The 12,287-nt window shown below is 36.3% G+C and overlaps 1 protein-coding gene across 3 annotated transcripts in view; it reads left to right on the plus strand.

The window, feature by feature from the left end:
* Zfhx4 (zinc finger homeobox 4) overlaps positions 1 to 12,287 on the plus strand; it is a 201,244-nt gene that overhangs the window by 164,669 nt on the left and 24,288 nt on the right. For all 3 annotated transcript variants that reach the window (XM_021195658.1, XM_021195659.1, XM_029537196.1), the window contains exons 5-6: positions 4,069 to 4,137; positions 11,666 to 11,782. In XM_021195658.1, coding sequence (XP_021051317.1) covers positions 4,069 to 4,137; positions 11,666 to 11,782 — 186 coding nt within the window. The remainder of the gene's footprint in view (positions 1 to 4,068; positions 4,138 to 11,665; positions 11,783 to 12,287) is intronic.

The raw sequence follows: 12,287 nt of genomic DNA on the forward strand, positions 1-12,287 counted from the left end.
AGCAGCATTTAAAAGGTCTTATAATAAAAAGGACACACACTACTAATTTAATTAAATCAGTCACAAAGTGACAGATCCAGCTAACAGCAGTCAGTTTGTTATTACACAGCAATTATTGAAGTGAAATATTGCAAGTTGTTATGTATTGTTACTACATTCTAAATATTTCATTTTAAATAGGTAGAAAAGTACAAATTAATCAGGTTGTTGATAAGTTAAAAGCTCCTTTATTAAAATATTTATATTATTTGTATAAAGGAGAAAACCAGCACTGAAGGCTCTGAAAATGGCCCGGGGGCACACTGAACTCCATTCCTTTTGAACATATTTGTAGTGTGGCTTACATTGAAGCAGATTCCATGCTACAGTATTTAATTTGTAAGATTAATCATTTTTATTTTTATGGTCTATATGATTCCAGAAAAATAAATATAACCAATCACAAACTATTTACTTACATTTTATAATAACAAGGCATACATATTGTATCAAATATTAGGAGTTTTAAAAGACCAGTGAACATGGTTTCTCTTTCATTTCTACTGAGTTTCTGGTCTTCAGTAGGCCTAGGGAAATCTTCATGGGCTTCTAAATATTGTACTACTGTATCTGGACCATTTAAGTATTTTTTAGCATCTAGAATAGACAGACAAGAGTTTCTTAGTCCAGATTCTACGAGTTTCTATTGTCAAGAACTAGGATAAGTTATCAATCTGTTTAACTCCCCATATATAAAGTGAGGAGTAGTAATTTTCCCCATGATTTTATTATATTACATGCTTGCTTCTACAATCATATCATACATATTACTTAGCAGACATATGCACGATAACTGTCATTGTTTGGTTTTTATTAGTCGTTAAGAAGTATCATTTTGTGAAATTCATTTGGGTACAATTGGTGACTACTTTGAATGAATTTAAACTATATAGTAAAGTATGTGTTGGGGCATAAGTCATTGCTCATTTACTGTATTTGTTTTTGTTAGAAATCATAGTTTTTATTTATATCTATATCTGTATATTTATCTCTATATATCTATATTGATATGTGTAACAAGGATTGTTTTCTGGGCTGGAAATAATTATCAATCTTTGGACATTGGGAACTGATTATAACTTCTCATGATCAGCCTACTCTGGTTTGGAATGTAGCTATTTTGTGTATGAGCAACTTTCATAGGACTGTTTGTTATATCAGTCTCTGTCCTTATATGACATATATGAGGATAGTGTGGAAATATGAACAGATCATACAAAACTCAGCACCATCTTCTGTAGCCAGTGCTAAACAGAAGTATAAGGCAATTGTTTAGAGAGAATCTGCTTTTGACTTTAAGAGAAGAATAGGAAGCTAAAAGTTGGAGAACAAAACAGGCATTTAAATCCAAAGGAACAAAGGTGACCAGGACTTCAAGCCATTCAGGCAAGAGGAAGAAGATGGCTTCCTGAATGATAGGTCGGCTACTCATCAAGGCTGTGACCTATTTTGGAGTCACTCCAGGATTTCTGAGCAAGGACAGAGGATAAATTCTTCCTTACAAGATTAATTTAAGACATGGTTATAAGAAAAGTATTTCTGTGTGTGTTTGAGGGAAGTTTTATAAGTTTACTCTGATTTTACTATTTTAAAATAGGTTACTACCCAAAGAACAAAGGTTTTGAGAAAGGAGAAAAAATAGCAAATATAATATTGGTTGGGTATGAATTTATATTTTCAAGGTTCATTATTTGTTTAATTTAAGCACTCATAATTGCTGGGGGTGCTATTACCTAAACATATTAGACAAGTATGAATCACTTTGAAAGGCTAAGAGCTAAGGGAAAACCCTTTTAAACAGATTAATCACACTTAGTCTTTTCTGACTTTGAAGACTATACCTCTTTAGTTTTACTTATATCAAGAATTTACCCTTAGAATTATCTACTATTAATATAGTGATGTCTTTCCTTTAAATGGAATGAATTCATACCTAGAGGAAAAGAATTTACCTGAGATCTTATACCTGGAAAATGGTGGAATCATGAATTTTTACTCAACATTTTATATCATTAAATGATACCTGTTGAAATGTTAGTGAAACATCAGATTATAAAGAAAAGAGTGTCTAGTAAATTTGGTGTTGTAGAAGAGAACACTAACCTCTAGAAAGAAAGACAGATCAGGGAAAAGAGACATAAGACAAGATACATTGTAAAAGAGAACAAAAGATAGTGATTCAGAATGGAGAAAATATAAAAGATTAAAGACATATTGTAATGTCTAGTGATTTTTTCTTTTAAATTTTTAGAAACATCTTTTATATATTATATGCATTGGTGTTTTGCCTGAGTGTCTCTGTTTGTGAGAATGTTAGATACCCTGGAACTAGACATAAACAGTTAAGTGCTGCTAAGAGGGTGCTGGGAATTGAATCTTGGTCCCCTGGAAGACAAGCCAATGCTCTTATCATCTGAGTCAGCACCTCTTTTAATTTTTTTATTTAAGAGGTTTTGTATATCATATTTTCACCATATTGTTTTCCCTCTTTCATCTCCTCTCAGATCTTGCCTTCCTTTCTACTCACCCAATTTCATTTTCTTTCTCTCCCAGTTTCTCAAAAACAAAATAAAAGCAGAAAATAAAGATCAAACCAAGCAAATAAAACCAAATAAAAATCATGCCCCCCCCCCAAAGAACTGAAAGTACATTAAAAACATGGAGTTCATTTGTATTCACCAACTACTTCTGAGCATAGTTTATGTGGATGGTCTGAAGTGTGGTTGATATTCTCAGAGCAACTCTGCTATGGAAAGTTTGTTTTCCCTTCCCATACAGGTACCAGTGTCAAACAGCTTCATATATTAGGGTGGGTTTTGTGTCTGCTTTCCCTTCTCCTCACTGGGATTTGTTAGTTTGAACCTGTACTATTGCTGTTCTCATACTAGTATTAGTCCTGTTATGTCTTCCAGATATTTTTTTTCCCCTCTGGGAATCATCCACTACCTCTGGCTATTAAAATTCTTCTTCCTAGTCTTTCACATAGGTTCCTGAGCCTTAAGTCAGGGCAGAGGTGTGTTCATGAAGCCATACCTTTAGGGTTAAGTGCTCCAGAGGCTTTCATTCTTTATAACTATGAGTCTGTTTGTTAATTACCAGTTAGTAGAAGAAGTTCCTCTGATGAGGGTATAGCAGATATCATTAGGCATTATTTTATGGCTCGGTTACCTTGGTAGAATAACTGTAGTCAGTTTTCCCATAAGGCGAATGATCTATATAGTCTCAGGCTCTTGTCCATTTTAACATTGTCAGTTATGGGTTCCATCATGGAATAGACCTTAAATCCAGCTTAAAAATGAAGGTTGGGTACGCCTATAACATTCGTAACACTATTGTATTAGTGCATATTGTAGGTCGGTCACTGTTGTAAGACCCAGGGCTTGTAGCTGTGTGATATTTATTACTGCTTTCTCCTCTGGTAGCATACCACTATTTCTCTATGCAAGATAAGAGAAGTGAATAAGGAAATTATATAAACATAGCTGTTCATGTTTAAGGTTGAGCTAGCAAGTCAGTATGTTTGTGCCATTTCTGCCCTGTAATCCAATACAGATATGAATTGACTAATGATGAATTCATTCTTCAGATTGCTTTTGAAATGCAGGGGCCTTTACCATGGTCTTATCCACCAGTTGTCATTTTGGGGGCTTTTCTTTGCAATTGGATACTTCATAAGAAAGGGGATCCTCATAGTGGATATAAAGTGCCATGATTATCATATGTAGATAGCCTCAGTCAAAGGGTAAAAATCCAAAGATAAAAATTCAAAGATGAAAATCCAAAGTTTCTGATACTATGATTTTATATACTGTTGTATTTTCTGTGTCTTGCTAATCACCAGTATTTAAATATCAGCCTATTCTGTCCTAGTATAATTTCTGCAAAGACTGTTTCCTAGAGTTTAAAGGGTGCTACATCTTCTTATAAGCTCCTTCTCTTACTCACCCTATGGCAGTCATACTTGAGATCTTGTGATATTACTTCTATCTTTGATGACATTTTTACCCATTACACTGATGTCTTTTACAGAAACAGCATCTTTGGGAGCCAGGACTGGTGAGGACGAACTTATAGAGCAGCAACTGAAGGCAGCCTCAGGTAATGATACCTATTCCTCTTAGAAGCTAGCCTTGTCATGAATTAAAAGGCACATGTCATTCCTATAATTTATGGTACAAGAGCCACAGAACTGCTTTGATCAGTTCTTCACAAAAGCATGATTAAGTATATTCTATATTTAGAAACATTTCAGTGGATCTAGTTTGTAGATCAGTTTTAGGTTCTCAGCAAAACTGAAAGGGGTGCATTTTGCACACCATTGTTACATCTTTGTATCCGTCTCACAGCACGAGCAAGACATAGGGGCAACCTTCTGTGAAATATCAGTTCTGCGGGGCTGGAGAGATGGCTCAGTGGTTAAGAGCACTGACAGCTCTTCCAGAGGTCCTGATTCAAATCCCAGCAATTACATGCTGACTCACAACCATCTGTAATAAGATCTGATACCTTCTACTGATCTGTCTGAAGACAGCTACAGTGTACTTATATGTAATAAATAAATAAATCTTTTTTTTAAATCAATTCTGTGCAACAAAGAACAAAAAAATATTCAGAATCAGATAACTGTGGTAAAGGATATGAAGCAGGTGATCTGTAGAAGAGAGCTTCTTAAAAGAGTCTTCTCATAAATAGAACGGCATAGCTTAAGGTATTGTAAGAATGAAACCCCTAAACTGACTGCTTGATTTGGATAAGCAATCAGAGTGATCATCCCTGCAGAAGGCTTATTCTCTCTGTCCCAGCAATCTTTGGTTATTAAAGTTCTTTGTTTAGTGTGAGTCATGTGAATATTACCTTCATGTTAGCAAAGCTTCTATTGTTGTGCTTGTTCAGGCCTTATTTAGTTAGCCATATTGTTGAAGTATCATGAGTAGTTTTCTTGTCATTTCTGGGTGTACAACCTCACAGGAAAAATAGTTGGCTTCTGTCGCTTACATACCTTCCATTCCATCTTCTTTAATGTTTCCTGAGCCTTAGACACAAGAGTTAAGTTGTAGATGTATATATTTTGGATGGGCAACCTAGGGTCAGTTTTCGTTCTGTAATTTGACCAGTTGTGGTTTCCTACAGTACTCCCCAAGTGAGCATATACTTACAAGCAATACTAAATGGACTCATCATATATTTACATAATTATGAATGTTATATGTAGAAATCAAATGAAAGAAAAAGAGGCTATGGATTTGAGAAGGAACAAGGCAGAAGATAGGAGGGAGGAAAGTGGAGGCTGAGTTGATGCAATTATATTTTAAATAAAATATTTACATAGTAAGTTAACATATCACATAAATAAATTTGTTATGTTAATTTTTTAAAAAAAGAATGCAAAATTTCAAACCTTATTTAAAACCTCTAAATGAAAAGCATTAGATCTTCAATCCACCAGAGGATAGTGGATTCTGGCAGAGTCCCAGGACTCTTTAATTTGAGCAACAGATGAGATACTTCTTCAGAAGCTATAGTGAGCTAAGTCCTGAATCATTAAAATGGAAAGCTATGAAATAAAGTCTGGAAAAATAGATTCCCATGAAGATGGGAAAATCTGGCTCTATTACAAGGAGCTGAATAATGCTAACACGGGCGAAGATTGGTGAGTGAGGGAAACAGAAGCATAGTACACACCCCAAATAGGTGTAATCTAATCAATTGAATCAGTGTATGGATGGGTTGGCTTAAGTGACATAGCAAAAGGCAAAAAGTTCAAGCAAGAAGTGAGGTCAACTTTATTTAGCATTTAGTACTCACTAAATAATTAGAAATGAAGTTTGCTGATGGATTGAATATGGTTGTGACCACAAGAAAAACATCATTTGTGGTGAAAGTTCACAGAGTGAAGTCAATTGATGAACTTGGGAGAAAATGGAGTAAGGTTGGCTAACGTGAGGGCACAAGTTCACAGCTGACACATTAAGTTTGATATGTATTTTGGAATCGGTGCAAAATGAGACAATTTAATGCGGTGATTCCTTTTTATTAGATATTTTCTTCATTTACATTTAAAATGCTATCCCCTTTCCTAAGTTCCTCTCCAAAAGTTCCCTATACCCTCCTCCCACCCTGCTCCCCAACCCACCCACTCCCCTTTCCTGGCCCTGGCATTCCCCTGTACTGGGTAATGCCATGATTCTTAATATGGTTACCTTAGGAGGCTGGAGGCATTATAATATGTAAATGTTGTAAAATAGTGGGGACTCCCACCATGGGGGAATGAAGGGAATGTTCAAAGAGGCACAGACAGCCCCAAAAGGGAAGTACATAAGAGCTGTATTTTCAAGAAAAGGAAATTACCATCTGATGAACAAGAACTGAGCTGTGTTTTTACTCTGAGAGAAGAGTGGTTATGTGAATAGAAACCAAGCAACAAGCTTTTGTTTGTTTGCTTGTTTGTTTGTTTTTGGTACTTTTTAAAAAGAAAAATATGTATAAATGTGATTCAGCAGAAAGAAAATAAACAGAAATTGAGAAGACAATAGTAAAGCAGAAGTCCATTTTAATTTTTTAAGGAGAAATGGAAGAACTGTGTAACATCTAAACTTGTCTTTTTCTTCCCTTTGATTTTATTTCTTAACTAAGTTAAGTTTGAATTGAGCATGCCATGTTGTTTGCTTTGATCCAAATACTACTCCAAATACTTTAAGCAGATATGTTTGCTTACTTATGCATATATAAATATATATTATATCATAAACGATTTACCTGTTAGTGTAAATAGATGATATACAGATAATTTTGACATATAATGTTATTTAACATCAAAAAGCAGAAAGAAATTCCCTAATATACCCAGAAACATTGATTTTAGTTCAAATCTCAGGTAACATTTATTTGATAAGGAACACAATGATTAATACTAGTGATGATAGAACATTCATTTTTAAATACATAGTTTATGTAAGAATCACTTTTAGTTGATTTTCATACATTAGCACAAAAGAAACCTATGAAGTGGTTATTCTTAACTGATTGCCCCACATGTTGAAACTATTTTCTAAGCTGGACACAAAATAAAAGCAAGGAGTTATCCCATGAAAAAGTTGTACTTGGTCAAAAAAGGACAAAAGGGGACCTATAGGCTATCCACAGCTATTGGAAATAATGCTACAGGGTGCACAAGAGAACACAAAGGACAGCAGGGACTGTCACAAACAACGCTGTAAGGTGCTACCCGAGCCAGGAGTATCATGTGAGTTGAACTTACACTTGCCAGGCCTCACTCAAGCCTTAAATTCAGAGCCTTATATCTGGGCTCAACAATGCCAGGTGGTGCTGATACCTGGGACTCTGACAAGACAGTTTTCAAGCAGTTTATTAAAGATTATTTGAAGAAAGCTGACTCTGGGACATAGATCAGGACCTGGTGTTGGGGAGGTATGCTTGCTATTCGCAAAAGATTGAGATTTTTTTTTTCTATAGGTGATGAAGGCCACAGGAGTTCAATGTTGAGGACAGTTAGACATAGGTACATCAAGGAGAGAATAGAGTTGAATGGGAAGAGACTGGACAAGGATGTCATAGAGGATTTGTAGAATGAATTCTCATGAGTGTATGTCTGAAACGGAGAGGCTCACTGTAAAACTGAAGGTGTTTGAGTTGTTATCCTCCTCTGCTTCCTCTTCACATGTTTTTAAAGGGATGCAATGTGTTCTCCCTGATGTGGAAGCTAAATTGATTTATATCATAAAAGATTGTAGAGCAGTGATCACTAGGTAGGGAATAAATTCCTAGATTTGATTAGACAAGAGGAGTAAGTTCTAATGTTAGCACTGCAATATGACTATAGATTATAACATTTCATTATATTTTATGGGGAACTAGGGCAAGATGTTCCCAACACACCCAGAATTCTAAATACTTATGGAGACAGAAACTCTAATTAAACTGATTTTATCATTTTACATGCCTAAACTATCTTGCTAGTCATGTGTCAAAGTACCACACCATATCCTATGGATTTGTACAATTGCTGCTTAGCAATTAAAAGTGAAGTGTTCAAGGCTAGCTCAGCAGCTAAAATTACACATTGCTATTGGAAGACCCAAGTTTAGGACCTAAACCCACAAGGCAGCTCACGACTATCTTTAGCTCTAGTTCCATGGGGTCCACCTTTCTGTTCTGACCTATACAGACTTCTCACGCATGCACCCATTTGCAGACATACAAGTATGTGCACACAAACACACACTGAAATAACTGAAGTATGCCCGTGCCAATTGCTATAAAAGACAAATGCAAGTGAATTGATTTTAATATATGCTTCAAGATGTACATTATAAATTGTATGATCAAGTAATAGCCATTTTCCACTTTTTAATAATTCATATGGAAATATTCTAGCCTAAACACTCAAAACCTTTTAAATCTGTTTGATGTGGGGATGTGAAAAAACATATGACCAGCATTTTAGGCATGTTTAAAATGCTAAGCTAAGTTAAGCATCCCATGCTTCTGTAATAATAGCAGATTATAGCACTTCATTCTCTTTCTTGTCTCCTGAAACATTTAAACATGAAAATAGCTTTTCTCTCTCCTGATAATTAGGAAACTCTAGAGGAAACTGACTCAAGGTTTAGGTTCAAGCATGTGTACACCATAATATGTAACATGTAAATAAGTATTTTATTTTCCATATTCTTTGATGTTAAAGGAGACTAAAAGTGCATATGCTGTCAATACAATGGTACTGTGGAAAACTATCATGTTCTTTGTTACTGTTGCATGTAATGCAGTAGTTCTCAAAAAACTGCTTTGCGTGTTTAGCATTTCATTTAAAATATTTATTCTCCTCAGTTCTATGGTGCTCTCTTAATACATCAACATGTTGTGTCTAATTTTCCTAGAAGAAATTTTATATTTTGTGATATTTTATAATTGAGGAAATCTGGCATCTAAACTAGAATATAGCCACTCCTCACCCACAATTCTAGCCTAAAGGTTTGCTAGAGAAAGTGGTTTCTTCACATTACTTTTGACTCTAAAGCCTAATTATATAATGAATGTCAAATTTATTTCTAAACCTCTCTTTGAGTATGAAAGTGACCTTTTATTCTGACTTATATGGAGCTTTATGGTGTGGAGAAATTACCTTGTGATTTTTTTTTCTTTTTTTGCATGATTAAAAATTTGCAAAGTTCTTATGGCTCCAAAGAGCCTACCTGTAATAAACAACTTTCGCCTTCAAAACCACAAAAACGGGTCTGAATTGCTTGAGCATTAGAGCTAATTGCCTGCCTACTTCAAAGAAAGAACTGCAAAGAGAGGAGGGGGAACCTCCCAGAAGCAGGGGCATGGCAGGCAAATCTGCCACTCAGAGTTGTGGCTTGGAAAAGCCAGGCAAAGGTACTGCCTCCGACCTGCTGTTTGCCATTAAGTTGATGGGGAGAGTCTATCCCACAATCTCTCCCTGCAGAGGACACAGAGTCTTTGTTCACATTCAGATTTCACAAACTGTTGCCAGGGTCAGACTGAGGTCAGACACCACAGTGATGTATAGAAGAACATGTCTGGGAATTTCTCTCACACTTGAAACACATACCAGCAAATGAAGAAGAGTACCTTGCAAAATCTGTCTGACGAGACCCAGATTATACTGTAGCCTGCTTTTTAGTACCTTCATAATTTTTTTCTTCTCCTGACACGCAATGTTTTATTAATGGGAGTAACCATAGCCCTTACAATTTTGTGTCCCCCGGAGATAAGGACTCTCAGTAGCACTCTGACACCTCATTTTCTAGCCCTCGGGGCAAGGTCTAGTAAATCTACTCAGAGTAACCAGCATCCTTTCTCAGGATGAGTTGAGAAGGAGCTGTCATGAGGCTGCACTGGATATATCATGTCTCGTGTACGCACGGACTTGGCAGAGACATAGCCTGATCCGGTATCATCTCAGCCTTCCTGCTCTTGAAGCCCTCATAGCCATGGTCCCCACTGCCTGGTCTGCTGTTGGGAAGAGAAACGTGGGAGAAGTCTGATTCCTGATTATCATCAGTAGGTGAAAGCAATACAGAGCTACAAAACACCAAGAGTATCTTCTTAAAGTGAAATGTCCACACACCTCTGCAAAATGTGGCACCTTCCCCCCAAGTTAACCCGCTCACAGCTCCCCTCTGTGGAGTGCAAAGTGTAACACTGGAATAAATGCATGCATGCAGATTATCCTATTTTGGAGGACTCTCAATTTAACCCAGCTCTTATTTTGATGTCCTATTTCTCCTTTTTGCTTACACAGTTACAGAGCATGGCTGAAAACTGAACCATCAAATAGATTTTTTTTTTTTTTTGTGCTCAGCTGCTACTTATGACAGTGGATATTTCATTCTGCTGCCAGAATGTTATTAATAAAACATGGGGTGTGGAGAAGGCCACATTTCCCCCTTTCAATCACTATAGCATTTGCAATGAAAATTTTATTCAGTGTGTAATTTTCAGTGAATGCTTGACACTTGAAATGTCCATAGCACCATTTTGTATGGTTATTGAAGGGTTAATTGTATCATGTTCTCTGCATAAAAGCTTTGCTTATCAAAAGCAAATAGAAGAGTGTATGCAAATGTGTTCTGATGACCTTTTGCCTTTCCAGGGTTAATTTATATGCTCATTAAAGATTTTTACGAAATTGTTCAGCCTGGTGCTCCAAATCCCATTTTACCTTCTTCTCCTAATTTATGTAATTCCTAACTGAACTGGGGAATATACCTTATATTTTTGTGCCGCAATGAAAACAGCATGGCTTGCTGTGGGGAGTTGTGAACCTGGTTATCTGGCATTACTCAGATTGCTAAAAATTCATTAAAATGTGACATCATCACACTGGGAGACAAATGATCACAGGATGAAAGGGAACAGTGGGCCTTTCACAGATGAGTGCTGCGCAGTCCCAGTATAGAGGCTAACTGCCTAAACAGATTAAACCACCAGCAGTGGCATGGCTGAGATTTACAGAATAATTAACTAGGTTTGAGTTAGTAGGGGGATTTTCATGTAATCTAGCTGGTGTGATCCTGTGAATGAGGTGTGGAATGGTACAGTTGTCTTACAAGTACCTCGCTATATCAAAACCCTGTGTAGCTTCACAAACAAATCTCCAGTGGAACTGAAGTTTGTGACTCTTATCTAATGAAATCTTAAGGAATGCATCTAAGATCTAAAGTCTGAGTGCAAGATGAACGACTGTCCATTATTTAAACCATTGTTCCCATATTACCTCACAGAATATTTTTTCTGTGTCTGATTTGCTCTAATTCCGAGACCTCAGGTCTGTGGAGTAAGATGATGTTGCTGAAAAATTACAGCTGCTTTCCACCCATTTTCCCCTTATCATTTTTAGCTTAAACTCTGGTTTTAAAAAAATGATTTCTTTCCTTTTAATACCAAAATTTGCTCTGGGATGGTCTTAGTTTGTTCTAATGTAAACTTCTGCTTCGATGTATAATTTCCTTTAGTAGGAAGAAGGGCTGAAAATTTATAGATAAAATTTGAGGATAAACTGTGTGATAAAGGTCACCCAGTTTGCATTAGTGTACAATTTCTGGACTTAACAATTTTTCTCACTCATCTGCTTTTTTAACAGAAGAACCCAGTGAAGATGCAGGAGACACTCTGAAGCCTACCACAGTGACTGAGGATGATGAGAAAGAGGCACACAAGAGAGACAACAGTGAAGGCAAAATCTCTAATAAAGACCCTGGTAAGATGCTAGATTCTTGTCCTTTTCACTTTATTGTACCCACCCACCTCCCGAAGCCAAACTTCACCGCATCCCCCAACAAAGCTCATTAAATGCTTTTATTCATTTTAAACTGTCTGAGCATTCTCACTACTATTCATTGTGTGCGCATTTTGAATGTGATTTCTATCAGTAGCCTCCCATTGACCTATTTTTAATCATAACCATCTGACAGAATAGATGTGGATAAGTTGAAGAATATTACAGGATGACTAGTGAGATTATTTTTTAATCAAATCAGTTTGTGTGCTTGTAAGTTTTAAGCGCCTTTCATTAATCTTAGCTATACTTGTGATTCCTCCGATGGCATATTAATTTTTCATAAGCTCAGGATTAGATATCACTTGAATTTTATCATTCAATCTTATGCACCCTCCCACACCATGTAACCCTAAAAATAAATGCTACTCCTCTTTCTCTTTCCCTCTCTCTCTCTCTCTCTCTCTCTCTCTCTCTCTCTCTCTCT

The sequence above is a fragment of the Mus pahari genome, chromosome 4 (assembly GCF_900095145.1).
Source record: "Mus pahari chromosome 4, PAHARI_EIJ_v1.1, whole genome shotgun sequence".
In the NCBI taxonomy this organism is placed as follows: Eukaryota; Metazoa; Chordata; class Mammalia; order Rodentia; family Muridae; genus Mus; species Mus pahari.